The 23,224-nt window shown below is 54.4% G+C and overlaps 1 protein-coding gene across 3 annotated transcripts in view; it reads left to right on the top strand.

Annotated features, from left to right (window-relative positions):
* The window catches only part of LOC135404148 (cyclic AMP-dependent transcription factor ATF-7), a 61,634-nt gene that overhangs the window by 14,692 nt on the left and 23,718 nt on the right, over nucleotides 1-23,224 (top strand). For 2 of the 3 annotated variants that reach the window (XM_064638752.1, XM_064638753.1), the window contains exon 2: nucleotides 2,486-2,554. In XM_064638752.1, coding sequence (XP_064494822.1) covers nucleotides 2,507-2,554 — 48 coding nt within the window. In that variant the 5' untranslated portion in view covers nucleotides 2,486-2,506. Of the gene's footprint in view, nucleotides 1-2,485; nucleotides 2,555-3,649; nucleotides 3,752-23,224 lie in introns of those variants that run through there. The other variant, XM_064638754.1, reaches the window with a different exon arrangement.

A 23,224-nucleotide genomic window follows, 5' to 3' on the forward strand; every position in this document is an offset into this window, starting at 1 on the left:
TTTGGGCTCCACATGGTCAAGCTTCGCATTCAGATGGACATGTGGCCATTCTGGGGCCGGGGGTTCAGGTGTGATAGAGCTGGGGTTTGGGTATGACAGCTTTGGGGTTCAGGTACAACAGCTTTGGGGTTCAGATGTGATGGCTCCAGACCTCAGGTGCAATAGGTCTGGGGTTCAGGGGTGATAGATCAGGGTTTCCGGTGTGATGGCTTTTGGGGTTCAGGTACAACAGCTTTGGATGTGTGATAGCTGTGGGGTTCACATATGATGGCTCTGGACCTCGAGCACAGGTGACCAAGGTGTTCAATCCCTCTGTGCTTCTCCTCTTTGCAATGTCAGGGAGCTGATCTGAGCCGTGGTTTGGTGTCACAGGAGAGGGTTTGACTTCTTCATCCCTCCCTGCCAGAGGCTCCTTCTGCCTGTTCAGACTTCCCAAGGAAGCCTGGGTGTCTCCGTGCCTTGGGAGCTGGTCATGACAGCGGCTCATGTGTCCGCTGTTGGGAACAGCAGATGTGTGAGAGGCAGCTGCTCCGGGGCCCAGGGAGATTCCTCTGGGAGGAGGATCAGGTAGCTGCAGATGGAGGGGGGATCCCTGTCTCCTTAGCAGCACTTTGGATTCTGGAGTTCCCAGTTTGAAGCTTGGGTAGAAGTTCAGAAGGGTGATATGAAGAGTCTCGTCTGTAACGTGTCCCCAGTCAGGCTCGTTTTGGTGTCACCTCAAGGCTCGCCTTGGGCGGGATTTGCCCTTCCTGCCGAAGGTGCTGCCATCCCCTGCCAGGCCACCCCCAGCTCTGCCAGCCCTGTGTCACTTCTGGGGGCTGCTCTGAGGTGGGTGGATGCTCCTGGGCCATTTGGTTGCCTTTGTTATCCCTGTCCTGGGCTGGGCAGCGGTTTGGCTGCCAGCCTGTCCCATTTCTGACAGGGACATTTATCCTTTCTGAGTCCTGTTTGCACAGACCCTGGAGTTTGGCTTAATAAATCCAGACACAGCCCGGTGCTGTGGATGCCTCTCTCTCCTGTTTTTCTGGGAGAAGAGCTGGCAGCTCCTCTCTCATCACACTTCGATTGTTGTCGCTGCGGGCGAGGGGAGGGAATTCACCCCCTCGAGCCCGTGTAGCTGCTGACTGTCCCAGCAATAGAAAAATAACCTATTTTTTTTTTCATATTAAGCAATAATTGATTCCTGTGCCTTTTCACTGAGAGCAGAAGGGGCTGTTTCTGCAGCACATGCTCCCCCTCCGCTGCTGAGCCGCATTCTTGGAGCACTTTCTCACAGAGCTCCTAAAAATACCAACCCTCCCTCCCCACCCTGGTGTGGGTGCTCAGGGCTGGAAGTGCAGAACCTTCCCCCCAGAGCCCATGGCTGTGCTCTGGGTCCCTCCCCAGCTGAGCCAAGCACCCAACTTGGAGCAGGAGATGCTGGAAGCAACACGAGCAGCCCAAGCGTGTTCCCACAGCAACCCCCCGAAGGGAGAGCATTTGCTTTATTACAGCTTTTTAAAATCCTCCTATAAAAATATCAGTGGGTGGAGGGGACCGTTATTTCTTGAATTTGAGGTGGTGGGGGGGGTTACTTTATTTACTCTTATTTTTTATTAATAAGAATAGCTTCACTTGTAGCATAATAGGGCTGAGTGTTTTGTTATCCTTGGCTGTAATCCGTGATAAACTACCCCTGCCATCAGCCTTGTAGTTTACCCACTGGGGAGCCAGATTATTGCCTTGTAAAACGGAGCACCACTCCTATAATCCCTTAATTAATTAAATGACAAATTTTAGTTCTCTCCCATTGAAAATATAACTGGTACAGAGAGAGGACTTGGATTTATTTGATCGCTGCTCGCTTGCACTTTGTTTTCCTGGAGATTGTCACTGTCTTTCCTCGTGTGTCTGTGGAGGGGGGGGATTCTTGGACTGGTCCTACACAGAGCCAAGAGCTGGACTTGATGATCCTTGTGGGTCCTTTCCAGCCCAGGATATTCCATGATTCCACTTTTCTGTATGTGTAGGGGATTCTTGGGCTTATCCTGGGCAGGGCCAGGAGCTGGACTTGATGATCCTTGTGGGTCCCTTCCAGCTCAAGATATTCCACAATTCCATGATACTGTAAATACTAAGGGAGGGTCTGGTGCCAAGGGGTCTTTGCTGCACTGGGTGGTCTTTCACAAGGGTTGAGCGTTGTCCCCATCTTGCAGGAGGTGACACCGAGCTGCCGAAGGTCCCTCGATCCTCTGGGCCTTGCGTTGGAAGCTCCCACACCTTTCCAGGCCTGCCCTGTCCCACTTCCCTTCCTCCAGGAAAAAATCACCTCTCAAGCTTTATTTAAAACTCGGCTTGGATCAATTCCCCTCCGCAGGTTGTGTCGGGGGCACGGGGACCCTCCTCCCCTGATTAACGACAGCGCGGTGAAGGGCAGCCTCTGCTCTCCATATCGGCGAGTTTTTGGAGCTTCTTTAACAATTTCCCCTTCTCTCCTCTCCCCCAGCTCAGCTCGGCCGTGTGAAATATGGGCGACGACAGGCCGTTCGTGTGCGGTGCCCCGGGCTGCGGACAGGTACGGATCCGGGCGGCTTTATGGGAGCGCCGTGAATCAAAGTGGCTGTTTTATCGCGCAGCCAAAGCGCTTAAAGCCGGTGCTTGACGTGAGCCCGGGAGGTAATCAGATCCCGCGATTGGCAGTGTGTAAATCCCCGTTACGAGCGGCCCGGGCGCTCGGAGCCGGCTCGGAGGGGGGCTCCTCGTTGTGCTGCCGGTGTTTGCCACGAGCCCCCCGGGGGATCTCGCCGAGTTCCCCCCTGGAATTCAGGGCTCCTGCTAAGGCTGCTCCTCCTCTCCCAGAGGACAGACCCGCTCCCCCCCTCCCCGGGTGAGGTGGCTCTAGAGCCCGTCCCGTGGAGCAGCTGGGAATGTGACAGGTGATGGTCTGTGTTAGGTGAGCCCCAAACTGCTGTGGCTATTTTGGGATGGCTTTTCTTGCCATCCCATTGTGAGTTTCTGCTCCCTGGAGCTGCCGCTGCCTTTCCTGGGACGAGGGATCTGAACAAGGCACATCCCCTTCTGATCACCTGCCTGGGTGGGCACCTTCCCATCCCGTTTTCCTTGGGTTTGCAGGGAAACTGGTGCTGAGCTTGGGGTCTCTCACACGCCCCGGTATTGGGAGGAATGGGAGGATCATGCAGTTCCTGCTGGGGCTGATTTAATGGGAGCTCTTGGAAACTGGGGCTGCTGTGGAAGTGCAGCCCCGTGCAGAGCCCAGGGAGATTTGTGTTTGTCTTTCCTGAAGCATTAGAACCTCAAAATGCCTTTTGTAGGGGAAGGAGAAGGGGGGGGAATTGTTGCTTTAAATTAGATATTAAGTGATGTGCTCACTCTGGTTTTCCTGGCTGCAGCCATTGGGTGTTGGGTTGCCAAATTGGGATGGCTGGAATGGGTTTGGGAGCGATAACCAATTCCAGGGTACCCCCCTGTGTGTGTGTGTGTCCCCAGTTCTTCAATTCATTTAGTACCTTAATGCCTCCTGTGGGTCTCCCAATTGAAATTAGAGATAATTCTGCGTCCCCAGGGCACCTCCTCTGAGGCTGAGTGTGGGTTCTGTGATGCTGTTTGTTTTTATAGCACAAAAAATGGGTCAAAAACCTCATCTGGTAACTGCTGGGGACTGGGGCTCTTTGAAAACACACAGATAAGGCTTCCCAGCTTTCTGGTCCTTCTGGCACGAGCCCCATCCGGAGCCTTCTCTGCCCACTTGCAGGTGATCTTCCTCCTTTTGCCTTTTTTTTTTTTTTTTTTTTTTGTAGGCTGCTTTTTATCTGAAACTTCTTTGCCTGTGAAATTGTGCAAGTCATTTATAAAATGTATTAGCTGTGTTTGAGCACTTAATGGTGTGAGCACTTCAATCATACAGCCTTAAAATCGGATTCAAACAAGCAATTAAGGCAAACAACAATGTATTTAAATTTAATCTCCCACAATCTCCCACAAATGACATATAAAGGTGGTTGCTTCCTCCTTTCGCTGTTCCAGCCTGCTGCTTATGGGTAATTCTGACAATTCTTCATGTTAATATGGAAATGTTGGAATCCGGGTAATTCATACCGGGATGATTCATGGTGATCCAGCCTGACCTCGTGCACAGTTTCCTAGAACGTCCTTCAATGCCTGTTCAAACCAGAGCAGGTATTAAATGTGATGATCCAAGCTTGATGTAAAATATTTCCAGCGATGGAAAATTCGCCACAGCCCTCGGTTAAGTTGCTCTAATAGTTAATTGCTTTTGCTGGGAGGGAAAAGTGATGCCTTATTTCCAGTCTGAGCCTGTTCGGCTGCAGCATCCGGGCTGGGGATGGAGTTGATGTTTGTTTGTTGGGCAGAAGATCCTCCCTGTGGAATTCCAGGTGTTGGTAGGTGTTTGCTGGCTGATGGGTCATCCCTTAACTAAACCCAGGGTGCTCTGAGCCTTTCTCTCTAAGTCCTGGTGTCTTCCCTGCATTTTTTTGTCCTCAGTCCTGTACCTCAGCCCCACGTTGAAGGTTTTTAGAGAATCACAGAATATTCTGAGTTGGAAGGGACCCACAAGGATCTTCAAGTCCAGCTCTTCAGTGAATGGCCCCTCCAGAGATTGGAACCAAGACCTTGGCATTATTAGCACCAGGCTCTAACCAGCTGAGCTCAGCTCAGGGTTTAAGGAGAGCTGGAGGAGCCCATTGGGATCCTGGAGCTGTGCACACCATCACAGATCAGCTAAAGCTCATTCTGGCTGAGCTGAGCTCCCTGGGCAAACAGAATAAAGTGGGATCATTGGGATGAGCTGGGCAGGGCAGCAGAGTTGGGAGTTTGGAGGATAAATGTGGGTTTGGAGCTGGGGGCTGCAGCTGCCGCAGGGCTCAGGGACAGGGGCCACACTGGTTCCCCAGCAGCTTGTGCTGCTTTCTGGCACTGACCCCTGACCCTGGACAAGCCACTGGGGATAATCCCATCAGGAATGGCCTCTCCATGTGGACTCAGGTTAATGTGGAGCCTTGGAAGGGTCAGAGGGGGCTGCAGCTCTCTCAGTTCTTTCCCTCCACGGATGGAGATATTTGTCTTCAAACACAGGGGACAAAAAGGGACATTCAGGTCCATGTGAGCCACCAGCAGAACATCCCAACCTTCCCAGTGGAGTCTGTAGGATCCAGAGCTTTGAGCTTTTGGGAAGGTAATCCCATTTTCCTCACCCAGGCACTTGGGCAGGCCCAAGCAGGGCCATGGTACTGGGAAGCATTTCCCACCCCAAACCAGGCTCTGGGGAGGAGGGAGACTTCCAGCAAGGATTCATTCAGCCTTTTCTTCTGTTCCCTCGAGAACTTTGGGTACGTTTTGCTTTGGAAAAGCTGTTGGAATGGGAGGGTGTCAGTGGCTGTTGAGCCTCTCGGTGTCAACAATGCAGGTCAGCATTTTTGGGATGATTCCTGGCCAGGTCCTTCCACGCTTGGTTCCTTTCAGTTCTGAACCTTTGATCCCATGCCCAGTCCATTGGGCACGGGAAGAGGAGAGGGGAGAGCTGAGCCAAACAGATCTGAAGCCAGTGGTGATTCCCCCCTTGGTGTAAAGGAAAAAAGAAATTGTGTTAATCTTTGAACCATCAGCTGCTTCATTCCCTCTGTAGCTGGTACAGCCCCAGCTTTTATGCCTTATGCCCTTTTTTCCTCCTTTTCCCTCCTTGTTTCCACGTGGAAAAAAGGCTGCAAAGCCCTTCAGGGCAGCAAGGAGGGGGAAGAGGGAATGGCCACCGAAAATAGCCGAGCAGATCTCGCCGTGCCGGGGGGTGCAGTGGGCTGTAAACATGTTTGGGTTGCCAGGGCTGCAGTGGGGGTTATTTTGGGATTCTCCCGGCAGTCCCTTCCCAGCAGCAGGGCCGTGGTGGCACAGCTGACTCCGAGTGTGCCGCAGATGCTGCCGTTAAAACACATTCCTCCCAAGGTCGTGGGGCTGGTTCCTTCCCGAGCAGGACAGGTGGCACATTTTCCCCTTCCCCAGCTCTCCGGGCAGAGGGAGTGGAGCTGTTCCCCAGCAGGGATGTGCCCCCCCCAGGAGCTGGAGCAGGGCCCTGCCTCTGGAATGCCTGTGGAAGGCAGAGAGTGATGCCTGGAGTCACTGAATCTGTTCAGTGAAATGAATCTGGGGTGGTGTGTGCTGCTAATCACTGCTAAAGTCTCCTAATCCCCTTCCAAGCGCTCGGATGGTGAGAGGCTCCAGCACAGCCCAGGGCTCGGGAGAACTCGGGTGTTGCCGTCGGAGTTGGAAGGTGTTCCCAAGGTGTGTTCCCAAGGTGTGTTCCCGAGGTCTGTGCAGTGGGACAGCTCCACCTCTTTAGAGCAAAGGAATGAAACCTTCACCCAGCTCCTGACAGCACCCAGCACACAGGTCTGGGACAAGGAGGGGTTCGGGGGACTTCGGAGCTCAGGAACCACAGGGAAGTGTCTCCATGTCTGGCTCCATCTCCTCCCTTGGAAAACTGCATCAAACCCTCTCAGGGGCCCAGCAGCTGCCTGGGGCAGGTGAGCTGGCACTGAAATGCAGCTCAGGGATGGATGTGCCTCTGGCACCGTGCCTTCTGCTCCAGTCCTGGAGGCCTTGGGAGCACTGGATGCTCGAGGCTTTACAGAGCCTTGTGGAGGAATATCTTGATTAATTGAACTGTTTGTGCACTTCTGTTGCCAGAACTAACAGAGGGGCCATAATATTGAATGTGTTCAACTGGGAGCACGACTTTCCCCAGCCCCTTCTTCCCCCCTCCACGTCATTTCACTTTTATAAGTGAGACAAGTCATCGCTCCGGTCCTAATTCCAGAGCCCCAGTTATCCAGGCCATTTCCTCAGACAATCGTTTGCTTTTTAAACCCACCCTTAATTTACCAGTTTATTCCCCCTGAACCCCGTGCACGGAGGTGCTGCCCGTGCAGTGTCCAGGAAACGCCAAGCCCAGAACTTTCACGAGGCCAGAAAATGATTTTTCTTCTTTGTGGTTTATTGTATCCTCTTATCTTGTCATATAATAGAAATAATGTTTATGGCATCGAGGCCTCAGCATCACTTGGCATTTAACCAACCTCAAAAGCAGTTTATTGCTTTGTATACTCTGCTGCCATGACCATTATCCCTTAAATCTCTATTGCCCAGTAATATACGAGGCACCAAATGGCTCCTGCGATTGGGTGAGCGTGGGTCGGAGGCTGAGGTGTGTTTTGGAGCTTGTATAATCCAAACGAATATGGATTAGTCCTTTTATACGATGTGGAGAGGAAAAACCAACCCCTTCCTCTTCCCAAGCTCTCCCTGTCACCCGTCCAACTTTGGGGTGGCACCGTGTCCCCCGTTCCTTGGCAGCTGTGGGATTTGCAGCTGTGGAACTGCCCCGTGTCCCTGTTCCTCTGGGGTGTCCAGCTGTGGGATTTGCAGCTGTGGAACTGCACCATGTCCCTGTTCCTCTGGGATGTCCAGCTGTGGGATTTGCAGCTGTGGAACTGCACCATGTCCCTGTTCCTCTGGGATGTCCAGCTGTGGGATTTGCAGCTGTGGAACTGCACTGTTCCCTGTTCCTCTGGGATGTCCAGCTGTGGCATTTGCAGCTGTGGAACTGCACCGTGTCCCTGTTCCTCTGGGATGTCCAGCTGTGGGATTTGCAGCTGTGGAACTGCCCCGTGTCCCTGTTCCTCTGGGATGTCCAGCTGTGGGATTTGCAGCTGTGGAACTGCACCGTGTCCCTGTTCCTCTGGGGTGTCCAGCTGTGGGATTTGCAGCTGTGGAACTGCAGCGTGTCCCTGTTCCTCTGGGATGTCCAGCTGTGGGATTTGCAGCTGTGATCAGCCTGAGCTGAGGCTCGTACTGGCCCATCTTCATCCCACTGAAAGGAAGGGACCAGCTCCACCAGGATGAGGAATGAGTCCTGTCCCTGGTTAAAGAGTCCACCCTGAGACAGGTGGGAGCACATCAGATCTTCCAAGATGAGCTCCTGTGATGGAAAGAGGCAGGACAAGAGGGAAGCAGGAGTAGGCAGGTGTGGAGAGAGCCCAGAGGTGAGAGGGAGGAAGGGCCTGTGCCCTTTTGCCTTCCCACAAAGCATCTGCCCTTGGCTGTAATTCCAAAGGTTTGCTTTGCAATGTCCTTCCCTCCTTCCAGTTATGGCCTAAAGTGAAACATTCCCAGTGTGGAAGCTGCCAGGAGCCACCTTGACTCCAGGGATGTCTCAGCCCAGCCAGAGCTCGCTGCCAGCCTGGCCCATGGGAGTGCAGGACACGGATGTGTTTGGTCTGGAGATGAGAAAGAAACGCTCCTTGGTTTAACAGCCTCCTCAGGCTCTGCCTCTGGAGGCTGGTCCTGAGGCTTAGGAAAGGAAGGCAGACAAACTGCCTAAGGAATTCAGGGAGTTAAAATCGAATCCTTAAAAACCTGCAGCCCAACTGGCTCCGGGCTGTTGGAGCAAACTGGAATTTAAATGGTTATTGAGCAGAGTTGTGGCACCCTGGCCTCCAGCAGAAACTGTTCCTGCCCTGGCAGGAGGGGAAGTGGGACTGGCCTTGGACACAGGCACAGGGTGTTGTTCCTAAAGAATTCAGGCTCCTTCCAGCCCCTGGTTTGACGAGTGGGAGCCTTTGGAAATACGAGCCTTATTATCCAGGAGAGTGGCTTCTGTGGAGCAGGGTGGACACGGAGCTGGATGGGGCTGGTGGCTGTGGCATGGCAGGAGCAGGACTTGGAGCTGCCCCTCCCGGGGTTATGGGCACGATCCACACCAGGTCTCATCTCCAGGACCCCCCAGGCGACCCTGTCCCCACGCCCTGGGTCGGATGGTGCGGGCAGCAGCTCCCATCCATCCCCCTGCAGCCCTCCCAGCCGGCCCCAGGCAGTGCAGATCTTTCCTTCATGTGTCCCAGAGGGTCTCTCCCTGTTGGGGATGAGCTGTGGCCAATCCCCCCACCCTGCACCAGCCGAATGTTAACATGAAAAATCGTGGGATTTAACGAGGGAGCGAGGATAAAATCGAGGATAAAATCCTCCTTTTTGTCGTGCTGGGGCACAGCTCCCCCTTGCCCACACTTAACATGCGGAGGCACGTCGGAGTCGTGTCCCTACGGCACCCAGGTGGGTTGGGGAGCTGAGCCATAAAAACCAGTTTCTGTTCTGTTGTTTAAACCGAAGGAGGCAAATGTGAAGCTCCACGGTGAGGAATTCCTCACAGCCCGGCTCCGTCACAGCTGCAGCTTTTATTTGAAGCTGCCACAGCCGATATAAAACTCTACAGAGAAACATCTCCCTTTAAAGAGTCTTCCATTATTTTCCAGGAATGCAGGTTTTCCAGAGTTAATTATTTATTTCAGCTGAAGGCCTGTACAGCTGCAGGACCTGCAGCACGTCGGGACAGAGTGGCAGATGCTGCACAAAGCTCCCAACGTTGAGGCCGGAATGGCTCCATGTGGAAGTAGGGTTGGCTCTAGGAACTCTTTAGTTGTTGGCAGCAAAAGGAGGGAATTAATTTGAGCTGTAACTCCTGTATTGTCAGCAGAGTGAAACGATCTCTCCCACCTCTCGCTGAAGGTATTTTTTGGAGGTGGGGAGGGGAAAGCTAATTTTGAATAATAATAAGCTTGAGAAGGCATCTGAAACCAGTAAACGTTTATTTTTTACACTCCTATAACTTAAAAACGGCCAAACCAATTTAAACCAAATTGGATAATAAAAAATATTGCTCCTAGGCTGAGCCCCTGTTTGCCAAGTTCCAGCCTAGAATGAATTTTTATGGCCAAATTATAAACCCCCTAGAAATGAAGGTTTAAAATGGAAATGTTGACAGACCTTTAACTACAAAAGCACTGTAATAGAACTTCTTTTTTTATAAAATGGCTGGTTTAAAATATAATTAAGACTTAAATATTATTTAATAGCAGCATTTCCTGTAAGTTAAAATCTTTATCATTCCTCTGGCTGGGATTCCTTGGCAGTTCTTGGAACGCCGGCGCTGCTCTGCAGTGGGAGCACGTGTGAACCACAGACCCTCGTCTGTCACATGGAGACAGGGCTGGACAGCTTTCCAAATTCCAAATAGGAGCCTGGATGCCAAAGGACCCGCCGGCCTCCACACGGATCCTGCGGCTCTGGAAGAAGCCGCCGCATCCGCCTCTGCCAGACCCGGCTTTTAATGCCCCACAACGATGCTGGTGGTTCATTCCGTGCAGGAAAACATGTCTAATCCCCTCTGGCTGGTTTGGTGTTAACGAGGAGCTGTGCTTCCCGAGGGATGGCTGTGTTGGTGTTCCCAGCACTTCCCAGGCACTTGGACAAGCTGGCGAGCGAGCGCTGGCCACTCGAGCCCGGGAGCCTCGTGCTGCAGAGTGTCCTTGCAGGAAAAGCAAAGGCTTTTCTGCTGCAGGGCCCTTGCTCAGGCTTCTCCCTGCTCTGCTCCCGAGGGCTGCATCCTAACCCTGTGTTAGAATTCCTCGTTTCTTGCTGTTCTTTCCCCCCCTTCCCTCCCTCCCCTGGAGAAAGGAGGTCACAAACAGCCCTGGGCGGTCACTGCTGTGCCTGGTGCAGCAGGACACATGGACAGGGAGCTGGCAGTTCCCTTTCCCTCTCCCTTTCCCTGCTGCTTTTCCTGCTTTCTGCTGTCCTGCAGGTGGAGAAGCTTCCTGGCTTTAACCCTGCTGCCTTCCCAGGACAGCTGTGGGGACCAGGGATGCTGCAGCAGGATGCAGAGACCCATGAGAGCGTCACCACAATCTCCTGGGGGGTCTGTTTTATGTGGGTTGGGAATTTTTTAAATTTTTGTCAGGAAAGGGTGATGTGGTTTAACCTGGAAATTGGGAATGTGTGTAGGTGGAACTCTGTGATGTCCAAGGACACTTGGCTGTGCACACACTGCCCTTGTGGGAGCCACGGGAGGTGCCACGTGTGTGCAAGAGCAGCTTGTCCCTTCCATGCAGGGACAGCCAGGAGCTGTTCTTATTCACAGTGTTCTTCTGGATAACACCTAAATGTAACATTTGAAATAACATATTGTGAAAACCGAGCCTTGATTTGGCGTCCTAACGCTTTTAAAGTGTTTGACCCAGCTCTGAGTTCTGCAGTACCATTGCCCATAGAAAACTTTGAAACATTTAAATCTGAAAAGCCTCCCCCCATCACCTTTGAGGTGTTAAAACCCTTCTCGGCCAGATATTTTAAAAACCAATTTGTAAATAAACAGCCACCCCTGCTGCTGTTCTGGGGTTGTTTTAAAGGGCATTGAAGCCTCGTTTATCCACAAAGGGTGGTTATGTGTATTTTAGACTCTTGCAGTGTCCCCCTGCGTGTGCCACGCTGGAATATGACTGGGAAAAGGTCTCTGGAAGCTGCAGTGGAGATGCTCACTAAGGCTCTGCTGGGTGTTTCACTGGAAACCTCCCAGAGCTGGTTGATGAGATATCTGTGGGTTGGTTTTGTGTGTGTGAAGTAGCTGCTGCCTCGCACCAAGGGTGCACGTAGAGGAGGTAAGTTCAGCTCCTGTCAGTTCCTCTCTAGTTGGGGTTTTCCCAGAAACATCAGGGCTGTGCCTCTGGCTCCTGCTCTGGTGCTGCAGTGAGGTTTGGCAGCAGCTTTTCCCTTTCTGCCCTGGTGAGGGACTGTTCTGGAACGAGCCCTCGGCGGGGTTTTGTGGCCGTTCCCGGTGCTGCAGCAGTTCCCGGGAAGAAATAGCCCCCCTGCATTTGAAGAAATCGCTGTGTTCTTTTCCCCTCTCATCTCAGGGATGCTGTGCCGAGGCTGCAGAATCCCTAATCACACCTTAAAATATGCAGAGGCAGCTTTAATGCGGGTCGTGTCCCGGAGCAGCGGCAGAGGTTGAGCTGTGCCGCAGAGCCGCGGCAGCCGCGCTCCCCCGGCCCTTCACCGGCACATCTGCTCCTTTTGGGGTGAAAAGGGAGGCTCTGGGGCAGGGACAGTGAACCCAACAGGTTCACCCAACAGTGAACCTGTTCCATGTGCAGTAGAAGAGCCAGTAAGGGAGCCCATTGCCCTCTTGGAGCACCTCGTGTCCCAGAGGATTCTCCAGCCGGTCACAAATTGCGCCCGAAACACAGCGGGACGGAGGGTTCTGGTCTCCCAGAAGGGCCCCTCCTGCCAGCTCGTGGGGCTCAGGGGGCTTCCTCAGGGCCCCTTCAAACATAGATTAACCTTCCTGGATTCAGGGAAGGGCGCTGAGCCACAGGCTGTCGGGCCCCATTTCCAGGGAAGCTGGGCTGTGGAGCCATCTGCTCTCCGAGGGGGACTTGCAGACTCAGCAGCTATAAATATATAGAGAGAGGGACTGAATGCCAGGATGTGGCCCTATATAAACAGCCATATATGTGCATCTGCACGTGTGTTTGTATGGACAGGAGCTCTTGGCTGCAGCCCCCCCGTGCTGGGCTGGCTGAGGAGCATCCCCTGCTCCGGATGCAGGGGAGCAGCTCCAGCCCACTCCCCACACGGGGCTTGGCAGGTACCCCGGGATACACAGGCATTACTCAGGGCTTTACTCGGGGTTTACTGTTCCAAGGGGGCTGTTCTCCCTCCGTGCACACTCACACCTGCAGTGTGCTGCTCCTTGTGCTGCTCACATCGAGCCGGGGCTGGAGTTCCTAAGACTCCAATGGATTTCTAAGGATTTAAATTTGGGATTTCAGCCATATCCTCGCTGTTCCCAAACCATGGGATGGTCTCCACTTTCTGCAGCAGCAGGGAATGAGGAGGGAAGGTTTCTCCTTTCTTGAGAACATGATCAGGGCTGCAAAAATACCCCCAGAGGAGCTTGGCCGTGCAGTCGCAGGGAATGGTTTCTTCTGGTTTTGGTTCATGCCCACAGAGTTTCTGCTTTGAACAAACTGATCTGAACTGAGTCCTCACCTAGAGCTTGTGCTCTGTTCCAGAAATGCAAACTGTCCTGCCAGTTTGCTCAGAAACTGAGCTGGGTTCAGGTGTTACCCTGAGATGGGACTGACCCAAAGGCCCGTGGCTGTGGGCTCAGGAGGAGCACAAAGCTGCTCCAAAGTGAACCTGGAGTCTGGCCGTGGCTCTGAGCTGGACCTGGGCTAGGCTTGTCTTAGGAGCTGCAAAAGCTGTGTGTCATCCCTCCCTGAAGCACCTGGAAATGGGGCTCTGGGTTTGGAGAGTTGGGAGGCTGCTTAGGAAGCGAGAGAGGGGTCTTAGGGTGCACCCAAAGGTGCTGCCAAATGCTCAGGGTTGAGCTTTTCTTCCCTCTTTTGAGCTCTGGGTGTTTTCTTGGCCGTGTTAAAACCAGTATTTTGAAATCAAGGCTGTTTGGTTTTGAAGCCTCACTTGCTCCCCTGCCTGCTGCTCTGAGGCAATTATAAATCCTTTATGTTTTACTGCAAGAACAAATCACTTGTTCCTCAGAGCACAGCTTTGACAGAGGCCTCGTTATCGGTGTCATGAGTATCCCAGAATCAGAGTCAGAGCAGGGGGAAGGATGGAAATGAAAAGGTGCCTTAGTTTGCAGGATTTTCTGTAAACTCCCTTTGTAAAATCCAACCGAGTTGTCACTGAAGGACAAAAAATAAGCAGCGTGGGGGGGACTCTGCCTGGGACTTCATCCCTTTCCCCAGCAGCAGCAAGAAGGACCAGCAGGTTTCCCTTTGGCTCAGCCCTGCACAGAGGTCTTTGGGACCCCCTCCCAGTGCTGTGGTGTTATTTCAGTACCCAAATAAACCGGGGGGCTTGTTTTCCTGAGCCCTGTTCGGGTCTCAGCCCCAGCCTGAGCTTTGCAGAGGCACCAGGAGGCAGCTCCACATGACTCTTGCAGCTGAAATCCTCCCTTTTTCTCCCAAGGATGCTTCGCCCCTCTGCGGCAGGCGCAGATCCATGCGCCTCTGCCAGCCCTGGTAGCAGGAATACTGGGAATACTGGTGATACTGGAGCACGGGCAAACAGGAGACACTGCCCTGAGTGCTTGGGGTGGGGGGGGAGAAGCCCCCCAGCCCCTCGTTGCTGGAGAGCAGGGTAGAAAACCACCTTTAAACCGTAATATCTGTATTTCTAGAGAGATGGGGGATTTTTAGTTGTAAGTTTTTTACGCTTTCGGGGGGTTTTTGGGCTCACACTCCCCCCCCCCCAGTCTGTGCTCCTTTGTGTGAGAACCTTCCTCGGGGTCGGGTCTCGGGTCGAGCTGTTCAAGCTCCATAAATACAGTTCTTTAGCAGCTCCTGTGCCGCGGGAGGTTGGAGGGGCTGGATGGATGCTCCGGGCCACGTTATCCTGCTGCCGGGCTGGGGGTGCTGCTGCACAAAGGGCTGGGGGGGGGGGAAAGCACCTTTTGGGGTTTTTCTTAACTGTGCATAAAGAACAGGGCGCGGGGCCGAGCACAGACATCTCCCCCGTGTGTCCAGAACTCGCCCCTTCCCCGGGTTCGTGGTTCTGTCGGGTTGAATTTAGGCTAAAAAGCAGGCTCTGGGTGTGCTGCAGAAAAACAAAACTCGGTGGAGGAGAGGCTGAGGTCGGCTCAGGCACATCCCGCCCCTCTCCAACCTCCTTAAATCCTGGGAGGAGAGCGTCGCATCGCGCGTGTGTTTAACACCTGCTTAAGCGCCGCCGCTTCCGAGCTCTTGGACCAGCTGTTGTGCTCGAGTGATTTTATTTTTTTTTTTTAATATGCCGGATTAAAACAATAAAAACATTAAAAGTCCTAAAATTCCCCCCCGGGAGTAAACATGTAGACAATAAAGAATTGTGTGAGTAGGGGCTGGGGTGGGGGAGCTTTGCAGCAGCGCACAACGAGCTGTAAATGGATCTCAGCAGCGAGCGCCGCTGAACAAAACCCCTTCAATCAGGGGAGGATCTTGAATCGCCTTTGGGGCACTTACAGAGTTTTGGCTGCTTGACTTGGGGTTATTTATAAATGGTGAATGTCTGGCGTGGCTCTGGCTGTGTCGGGGGCTGGGTTTAGGCAGGGTTTGGGCAGGGATGTGGGTTCATGGGGGAGGGATGGGACAGACAGGGAGGGTTTTATGGTCACTAGAAGAATTGTCAGGAATTCAGAGCATCGTTCTTCGCTGCTCAAACCGCCTAAGTGTGGGTTTCAGGCGGGGGGGTGAGCAGTTCCGAGTGCCCTGCAGTGCCGAGGAGTTGGGAGGGACCCCATCCCAGTGCCCTTCCCAGTGCCCTTCCCAGTGCCCTGCAGTGCCGAGGATTTGGGAGGGACCCCATCCCAGTGACCTTCCCAGTGCCCTTCCCAGTGCCCTTCCCAGTGCCCTTCCCAGTGCCCTGCAGTGCTGAGGATTCGGGAGGGAACCCTTCCCAGTGACCTTCCCAGTGCCCTTCCCAGTGCCCTTCCCAGTGCCCTGCAGTGCCAAGGACTCGCCTGTGAGCTCTCCCTGCACCACAGCTCTGGTGCAGCTCCCTTCTGCCTCTGCCCTTGTGAAAACCCGCTCGTTCCCCGCGCTGGGAATTCACCCGAGTTTGTGGCTCTGCAGCCGGGGGAAGCAATTCCTGCACACGTTTTTGGTGCTAAAACCAGTCTGTGCCTCTGCATTCGCTTGTCTCCCGTGTACGAGGCTGGGGGTGATGTTTGCTATAAACCCCCGACGTTTGTAAAGCTGCAGAAGAAAATTTAAATGCGTTTTGCTTCGACCGCGTGTGAGATTTTATTACCTGCAGCCAGAGACGTGGGCGGAAAAAATGGTTTAGACCCTAAAGGATGTGATTTTGGTGACCTTGGCTGCGTATTTCCACATCACTGAATCATCACCTCACGGGGCTGGACGTTGGAGAATGTGGGGGAAGCTGCTGGGAAAGCGGCCGGGCTCTGGCTCCTCTGGTTTTCCTTGAACCTAAAGAGTTTGTCCTCTTGGTTTTATTAAGGGCTGCAGGTGGGAAGTGATGGGAAAGGGGTTGAATTAGCCAGGAGGTGAGTCCAGGGCCGATGCAAAGAGCAGTTGGGAGGCTCCAGCCTCAGGGAGGCTTCTGCTGGGGATTTTTTGGGGTCAGTGGGTGCATGGACCACTCCGTGTTAATGTGCTCCTCGAGCCTGATCCTCGAACCTGAACCCTGGAGAAGGCTAAAGCCTCCCAGCTCCTGGGATGGAAAAGGAGAAGGGAAAGGAGCCTTTCCCCCATAAACCTGACCCCACTTGCTGGGAAAATTTGGCACCTTTTAAAAAACAGTGCAGTTTTCACGATTGCAGATTATTTGGGAGGGGGAAAAAGGGGATCCAGGAGCTCTCCCAGCACTCTGGCTGCAGGATGGAGCGAGACAGAGAGCTGGGAGTCAAACCCCTCCGCAATAGTCTGCTCTGAGAAATCATAAATCTCCAGGGAGAAGAGGGTCACTGAGAACCTCATCAGGGTGGGAGCAGCAGCACGGCGTTAATGTGCCCATAAATCCACCTGTTCCGATAAAACAGGTGGCTCTTCCGAGAGGCAAAAAGAGGCAAATGCCTTTTTTTTCTGCTGCTGCCTATCTCCTTTTAAAAGCTTAATTACCGCAGTGCACCGGCTCGGAAATATGGGAATCGGGTTTGCATCCACACGTGGGAAGCAGGGCCAGGGAAAGAGGAAAGGGCACTGCAGGTTGGCCAAAAATCTCCAGAGAAAGGTGTGGACAGGCACAAAGGTGACTTTTCATGCACTGACTGAGGAGGTCATTGCTGGGAAACTGTTGGTACCTTAAGGGCTCCTGGAAATGAAGGTGGTGGAGGGAGCTGCAGAGTGGGGTTAATCATGAGGGAAGTGGTCTGGGAGCTCCATAAATAGGGATGGATGGGGAGGGATGCCAGGGCAAGACTCATTCCACCCCCAGCCATGGGCAGGGACACCTTCCCCTATTTCAGGTTGCTCCCAGCCCTGTCCAACCTGGCCTTGGACACTTCCAGGACTGGGGCATCCACAGCTTCCCTGGGCAGCCCAGACAGAGGGGCTGGACCCCTCCAATTTCTGTGACTCATTTCCCAAATGCTCCAGTTGTTCTCAAGGATCCACAAATCTCAGTTTGCCTCCTGCATTTTGTCCCTCTCCCCCTGTCAGTCTCCCACTGACCCCCTCCCTAATTCCTTCTCCCTGTTTTTGGGCTGTGTGAGCATGTTTAGGTTGTTCCCAGGCACCTCTGGATCTGTGTGTCCACACTTCCCTACAGCCTGTTCCCTCAATGCCACCATGGAAAGGGGACCACCCCCAAACCTCTGAGTCATTTGAATTCTGTTTGGATTTGACCTGCTGCCCTTCCCAGGCGGCTGCTGCTGCTGCTGGAGCTTCCCCAGGAGAGATCCATTCCCTTTTCCAGGCAATAAAACCATCAGCAGAGGCTCACACACCGTGAATGGGTGGGCACATTCCCAATATTGCAATGAATTGAAGGAAATCACCATTCCAGGGCCTTAAAAACCTGAATGGGGCCCGTGGCATCCTCTGTGGACTTGTAGTGGTGGTTGAAGGTCAAGGCTGAGTCACGACGACTCTTCCAGCCACGGCGCCCGGCATGGGAAGAGCCCTTTTCCAGTGGAGCTGACTTTTGTTTTAGGATCATTTTTCTGGTAGCCCTGAAACAATGGTGAGTAGAGAGGGTGGTGTGAAGCGTCTTCCAAAGGGGACGGCCACCAGACCCCTCGGTGAGACCAAATTTGACCTCCCCTCCACCAGCCCTGGGGAATTCAGGTTGGAAATGGCCATGAGAGGGTTAGATTGGAGCTGTTGGGAGCAGAGTCTTGGGCTTTTCCCGGGATAAGTACAGAAAAGAGGTGCCACGTGGGCACAGCTGCTCCCCACAGCGCTGTCTGGGACCCATCCACATCCCTTATCCTGACACACTGCACTGAGGATCCCAAGATCCACGGCAAACATCCAAATCCAGGCTTTGGCTGGTTCTGCCGGCTCGGACCGCTCGGTTTCCCTTTGCCTCCCCGGTTCAGGTCTCTGGTGGAGCATCCCCAGGCGTGGGGGCCGTGTGGGCTCCAGGGCTCTGCTGTCCCCCCGAGGGCTCCCACCGAGCACTGGGATGGGATGGACAGCCTGGCAGGGAGCGGGGAGCTGGAGCGGCTCGTCCGCCGCGCTGCCGGAGCCGCACGTGCTCCGGCACCTGCTGCCAAAGCCTCTCCTCGCCGTGCGGCACTGGCGGCCTTGGCCACCGGCCAGAGGCATTTTCAGCTCCCGGTGCAGCCTCCCAGAGCACGGATCCGCAGCCCCGCCGGCAAATTAATCGGCTGCAGTTCGCATTTAATTATTTTTACACATCCATTCCTGTTTCTCGGCTGTGCAGGGGACGGAGTTTCCTGTTATTCTTTTCTCTGCACTCTATAAATCCTCCTCGCGCGAGGAGCTCGCCGCCGGTGCCGTTTGTTTGCCGGGGAAAGAGGCTTTGGAAAAAGCTCCTGGGTTGTTCCTTCAGGAGCCGTTGGGTGTTCAGGGCAGGAGGGTGGCAGTGGGTGAGCAGCAGAGGCTGTAGGGGATGGCAGGACCCCGTTGAGTTTTTGTGGTAGAGCTGAAAGCTGGGGGGGGGATTTGATTTGATTTTTTCTCCTTTTTACCCTTTCTTCTCTACCAGCAGCCCCAGGGGCTCAGGATTATCTCTCCACATGGCACGAGGGCAGGGCCCCCCAAAAACCCATCAGCAGCTGCATAATTCACCCTTTTCCTCCCACAATGCTGCAGATAATTCCCAAACTGCTCAGCTCGGCCATGGGGCAGGGCAGGAATTCCACTCAGCCTCAGCTCCCTGCCCCTTCTCCCTGCTCCCTATTCCCAACCTCGTGTGCTGGGAAGAGATGCCGAGCTCCCAATGAATCACTGGCACTTGAAATACGGGCAGGGAAAGGCGGCTGTAATTGCCTTTGTTAATGGATTTGATTCTTTCTGCAGTGCTGCTCGCACGGCTCCGGTGCTGCGCCCGGGCGCTCCCGCTCCGAACGCCCCCGTGAAGGATGGAGCCTTTTCCCTTTTTATTGGCTCTGTCTGGTGGGTAAGGGGAGGATTGATGGCTCGCCCAAGGTCACACTGAAAAGCTGTGGCGCTGCTGGGATTCGAGCCGGGGATGTAATAATGATTCACATCCACAGCGCAGCGATCGGGGGGTTCCCATGGGGCCGGCGCGGATCCGTCGGCACAGGCTGTGGAGCCGCTGACGCTCCGCGGCTCCACCCCCTCGCTCACCCCCTTAATTACCACTGGGCCTCTCCCCTTAACTCCTGTGGCAGCGGTAATTAATACATGGATTTTAATCACCTTCACTCGGATCGAAACGGGGCTAAAAATGCTCCACCGTGTGGAAGTCGATAACCGGTGCATTCCCAGGATCCAGCGCGCCGCAGGCTTTGTGCCACTGCAGCTCCCCGTGGCTCTGGGCTGTGGGGATCTGCTCCGGTGGGATGGAGCTGCCCAGAGCAGAGGGACCCCGTGGGGTGTCCATCCCTGATGGGCTGGAGCAGCTGATGGCTGCGGATGGAGAGCTTGGGAGAGTGGAACTCCGAGGGGTGTCCGTCCCCCTGGAGCAGAGCAGGAGGGTGTCAGTGCTAAGAAAAATCCTCCCTGCTCTCATGAAGTGGAGATTTAGGAGCTTGATCTTCTCATCTTAGGTTTGCATCCCAAGGTTTGGGCTGTAATTCCAACCCCGCAGGAGGGGGTTGGGATGTGATTCCAGCTCTCGGGGGTATTTCAGCTGTAATTCCAGTGGCCATCCCCAAGGAGACCACCAGGTGTGCTCAGGGCAAACCACGGGGCTGTTTCCCTCCCAGGTGCTCCATAACCCACGTCCACCCTTTGCTCCTTTCCTCCACGTCCACCCTTTGCTCCTTTCCTCCACGTGCCCCTTTCCCAAAGGGGGAATGTGGGGTCAGGGTCCTTGGGAGTGCAGTGCTGCAGAGGGATTCCTGGGGTTTGAGGGTGAACGGTGGCCAGCCCGGGTTAAATCCCACCGGGATGAACCCGTTCCTGGCACTGACTGCGCCAGCTCTGAGCGCTCTGCTCAGTGGTGGTTGTGTCTGCACCCAGCCGTGCTGATGCTCCTCTCTGGAGCGCTGTGGAGGAGGGAGAAGCTGGGTCTGCCCTGGGAGACTTTATTAAAATTAAAGAACAGAAAGGAAAGTGGAATCTGGAGTTTCTGAAGGAGTTTGCCCCGGACGTCCTTGGCTCCTCACTTGGCTCCTCACGTACTTGGTGCTGCAGCCAGATGGTTCCTGCCTCCCCCCCCATACCCAAACACCTGCATTCCAGGAGGGGCATGTGCATGAGAAGCCCTTTGGGATAAGCGAAGCTATAGAAATGTAAATTAAATTATTTACCTACTCCCAGTTAAATGCTCTGCCCTTCTGGCCAAGGAGGATTGGGACACGGGATGGGGTGGGATGGGCTCCACAAACTGCTTTAACTCTTTGTTTAAATTGCAGGGAAGTTTGTGGAGCAACCTGAGTATCCTAAAAAAAAAAAAAAAAAGAAGAAAAAAAATTCTCTGCGCAAAAAAGAAAAAGGTAAAAAGCCCGATTTTGGTGGTTTGCACAACATTTATCCCAAACAGAGTGTTTGGGAAAGGGCTGTTGGGCTGCTGGGCTGGGGATTCCTCACCCTGCCCAGAGCAGGCCAAAGTTTCTGATTATTATTATTCTAATTCTTCCCTTTTTGTTTAACACAAGGAAGGACCAGGAATCACTCACAGGGCAGGAGGGAGTGGGTTTTTAAAGGGAGAGGAAGAGCCACGGGCTCTCTGGAGTCGCCAGTGCCAAAAATAACATCTCAAGGTTTAATCTTGGTGCAGTTTTAGCTGGGGAGGATCTGCAGGGGGGCAAGGCACAAAATGCACCCAAGCTCCTTCCTGAGGGATTGAGCCGGCTGGAGCCTTCCTGATTTCCACTGAGGGAGCAGGAATAGGCTTTTCCTGCTGCCTGTGACTTGGGAAGGACACGGGGTGCTCAGTGCTCCAGTGTTTTGCAGCGGTGCAGGGCAGGATCCGACCCTGCTGCAGCAGAGCTGCCGAAGGGGAGGTTTCCTCCCCCTCCTCCAGCTTTTCCTGTGGGAAACGACCCTGCTGTCAAAAGCCCCCAGTGTCAAAGGACCCCGGTGTGGAGCCCCTGCTGCAGCCCCTCTGTGCCAAGCAGGAGCTGAAGCTCTTTGAGCACCTCCAAGCGCAATTCAAGGTCCGTTTTTTTTTGAGCTGATCCCTCTAAACCTTCACTCCTTCTCCTTCATCCTCCTCCAGGCTCAGGAGGTGCTTCCCATCCCTCCTGTAGCAGGAGGATGCTGCCACTGGAGCCGGCCTTCCAGAAGCGCTCGGTGACCTCGGCTGCTGCCGGCACTTCTGGCTGCCACCGCAAACAACCACGAGCTTCCCGCTGGGAGCAACGGGGCTCCGAGCTCTTCTGGAAGCTGGGCCAGCGGGGAGACCCTCCAGGAGGACACAGCCCCCAAATCTTTGCCTGTCGTCTCCTGGAAGTGTGAAAATAAGAGAATTTGTCCGTGCTGTTGTCGCGTTCTTTCAAAGCAACGAGTCTTTGCGGCATTCGCTCCAGCATTCCCTCCTTGTCCCAGCACCTCCTTTCCCATGGAAATGGGCCCAGCCGGGGACTCACGTGGGCCCGGGCAGATAATTGTAATGGTCCCCCCGGCCTTTAAATCTATGAATCACTCCCGAATCGGGGCACTTTATGCACATTAGTGAATTAATCCGTGCAGCCTCTCCGCAAGGGAGGGAATTATCCTTGTCATGGCTCAGATGGGAAATGGGTGAGATGGAGCCCGGATCTGTGCCAGGACCAGGGGTCACATCACTCACTGCGGAACAGCCGACCTGGGGGCCCCCGGCCCCGGGGGCACCCCTGACCCCGCATTAGTTACTCTGCACTTGTGCCGAGCGAGCGGGGAACGGCTCCGCAGCCTGGAAATCCATCGGAGCCCTGTCACGGCGGGATGGATGGATGGGGCGTGGGCAGCGGGGCTGCCGCAGCCGGGAGTGTGGGGAGGATGTGCTGGGTGGGCTGGGGTGTGGGCAGGAGGTCCAGCAGGCCCCCAGGGCCTGGGCTTTGCTCTCCTCACGGCTCCGTGGGTGTCCTGCCCCTCACCCAAGGTGTGCCAGGAGAGCCAGGCAGACCCCAGGACATCCCCACTCTAGGGAGCACAAGGACCAGATGAATTTTGGAAGTGAAACCCGTGGTGGCTCCTTTTAAAGCGGGTGACTTTGAGCTCAGCTTATCCATGCTGAGCACTCAGGGCATCATTTCCCTCCCGCACTGCAGTGCAGACACCTGCTGTTCCCTTTTGTTTCCGTGGATCCAGGTGTTTCAGCCATGTCAGGGCAGTGCCCTGGCGTCCGTGGGCAGAGTAACTCCAGCTGTGCTGGAGTTAATGTGGGAGCAACTCCCCGGGTTGGTGGCAGCTCATTTCAGCCGTGTGATGAGCGTGAGAGGGCAGGTTTGGCTCCTCACCCCGTCCAGCCCTGCAGAGGCTGTCCCAGAGCTCGTGCTGTCCCACAGGGAACGGCTCCTTTGCACACTGGTGTGCCTGTGGAGCAGTCTGTGCTGCTGCAGCTACACCCGCTCTGTATTACATGGAATTTTGGCCAGGAGATGTCTCGGTGCGTGGCCAGGGTCGGTGTTCCCTGAACGGGACTGTCAAGGTTAAAAACCAGCTGGAGCTGCCGGGAGAGCCAGTGGCTCCTGCACGGCCCCGTTCGGCACCCGCCTGACCCTCCCTTTGCACCAAAGCAGTCACAGGCTCTACAAAAAGAGGAAAAACCCGGAGCAGCCCCTTGTTCCTCGTGTTGTGCTTGTTAAACTGATGGAAAAATCTCTGCTGCCTGAAGATCCAGGCTTCAGCCCACTGCGTTTATTCCCTGGCTCTCGCGCCGACGGAGACGGCGCGTTAGTTGGTCCAGCTGGAAGCATTGTCTCCCATTAAATAAGGATTTTTAAATGAGCACATTTATCCATGGAGCTGTCACAGCCTGTTGGGCAGCGAATGCGGAGCTGCCTCGGAGCCGTTTGCTCCAAAGAGCTGTGACAGTCTCGGGTGAACAAACCCCGTGTCACCCAAACCCCGAACCCCGAACGCGGCCGTGGGGCCCTGGGGTGGGAGGGAAAAGCCAAGCTCGGGGCTGCAGGAAAAAGGGTGGAAGTGCCTCGTGGGTGCTCGTGGGGGCCAGTTGGCAGCACCGAGGTGGCATTGTCAGCCCCGTGCCTGTCCCTCGCCCCAAAGACTTTACAGCCAACATCTTCTTTTTAATTCCGACACCCGCAAAATAGCAGCTG

Source organism: Pseudopipra pipra, chromosome 30 (assembly GCF_036250125.1).
Source record: "Pseudopipra pipra isolate bDixPip1 chromosome 30, bDixPip1.hap1, whole genome shotgun sequence".
NCBI lineage: Eukaryota > Metazoa > Chordata > Aves > Passeriformes > Pipridae > Pseudopipra > Pseudopipra pipra.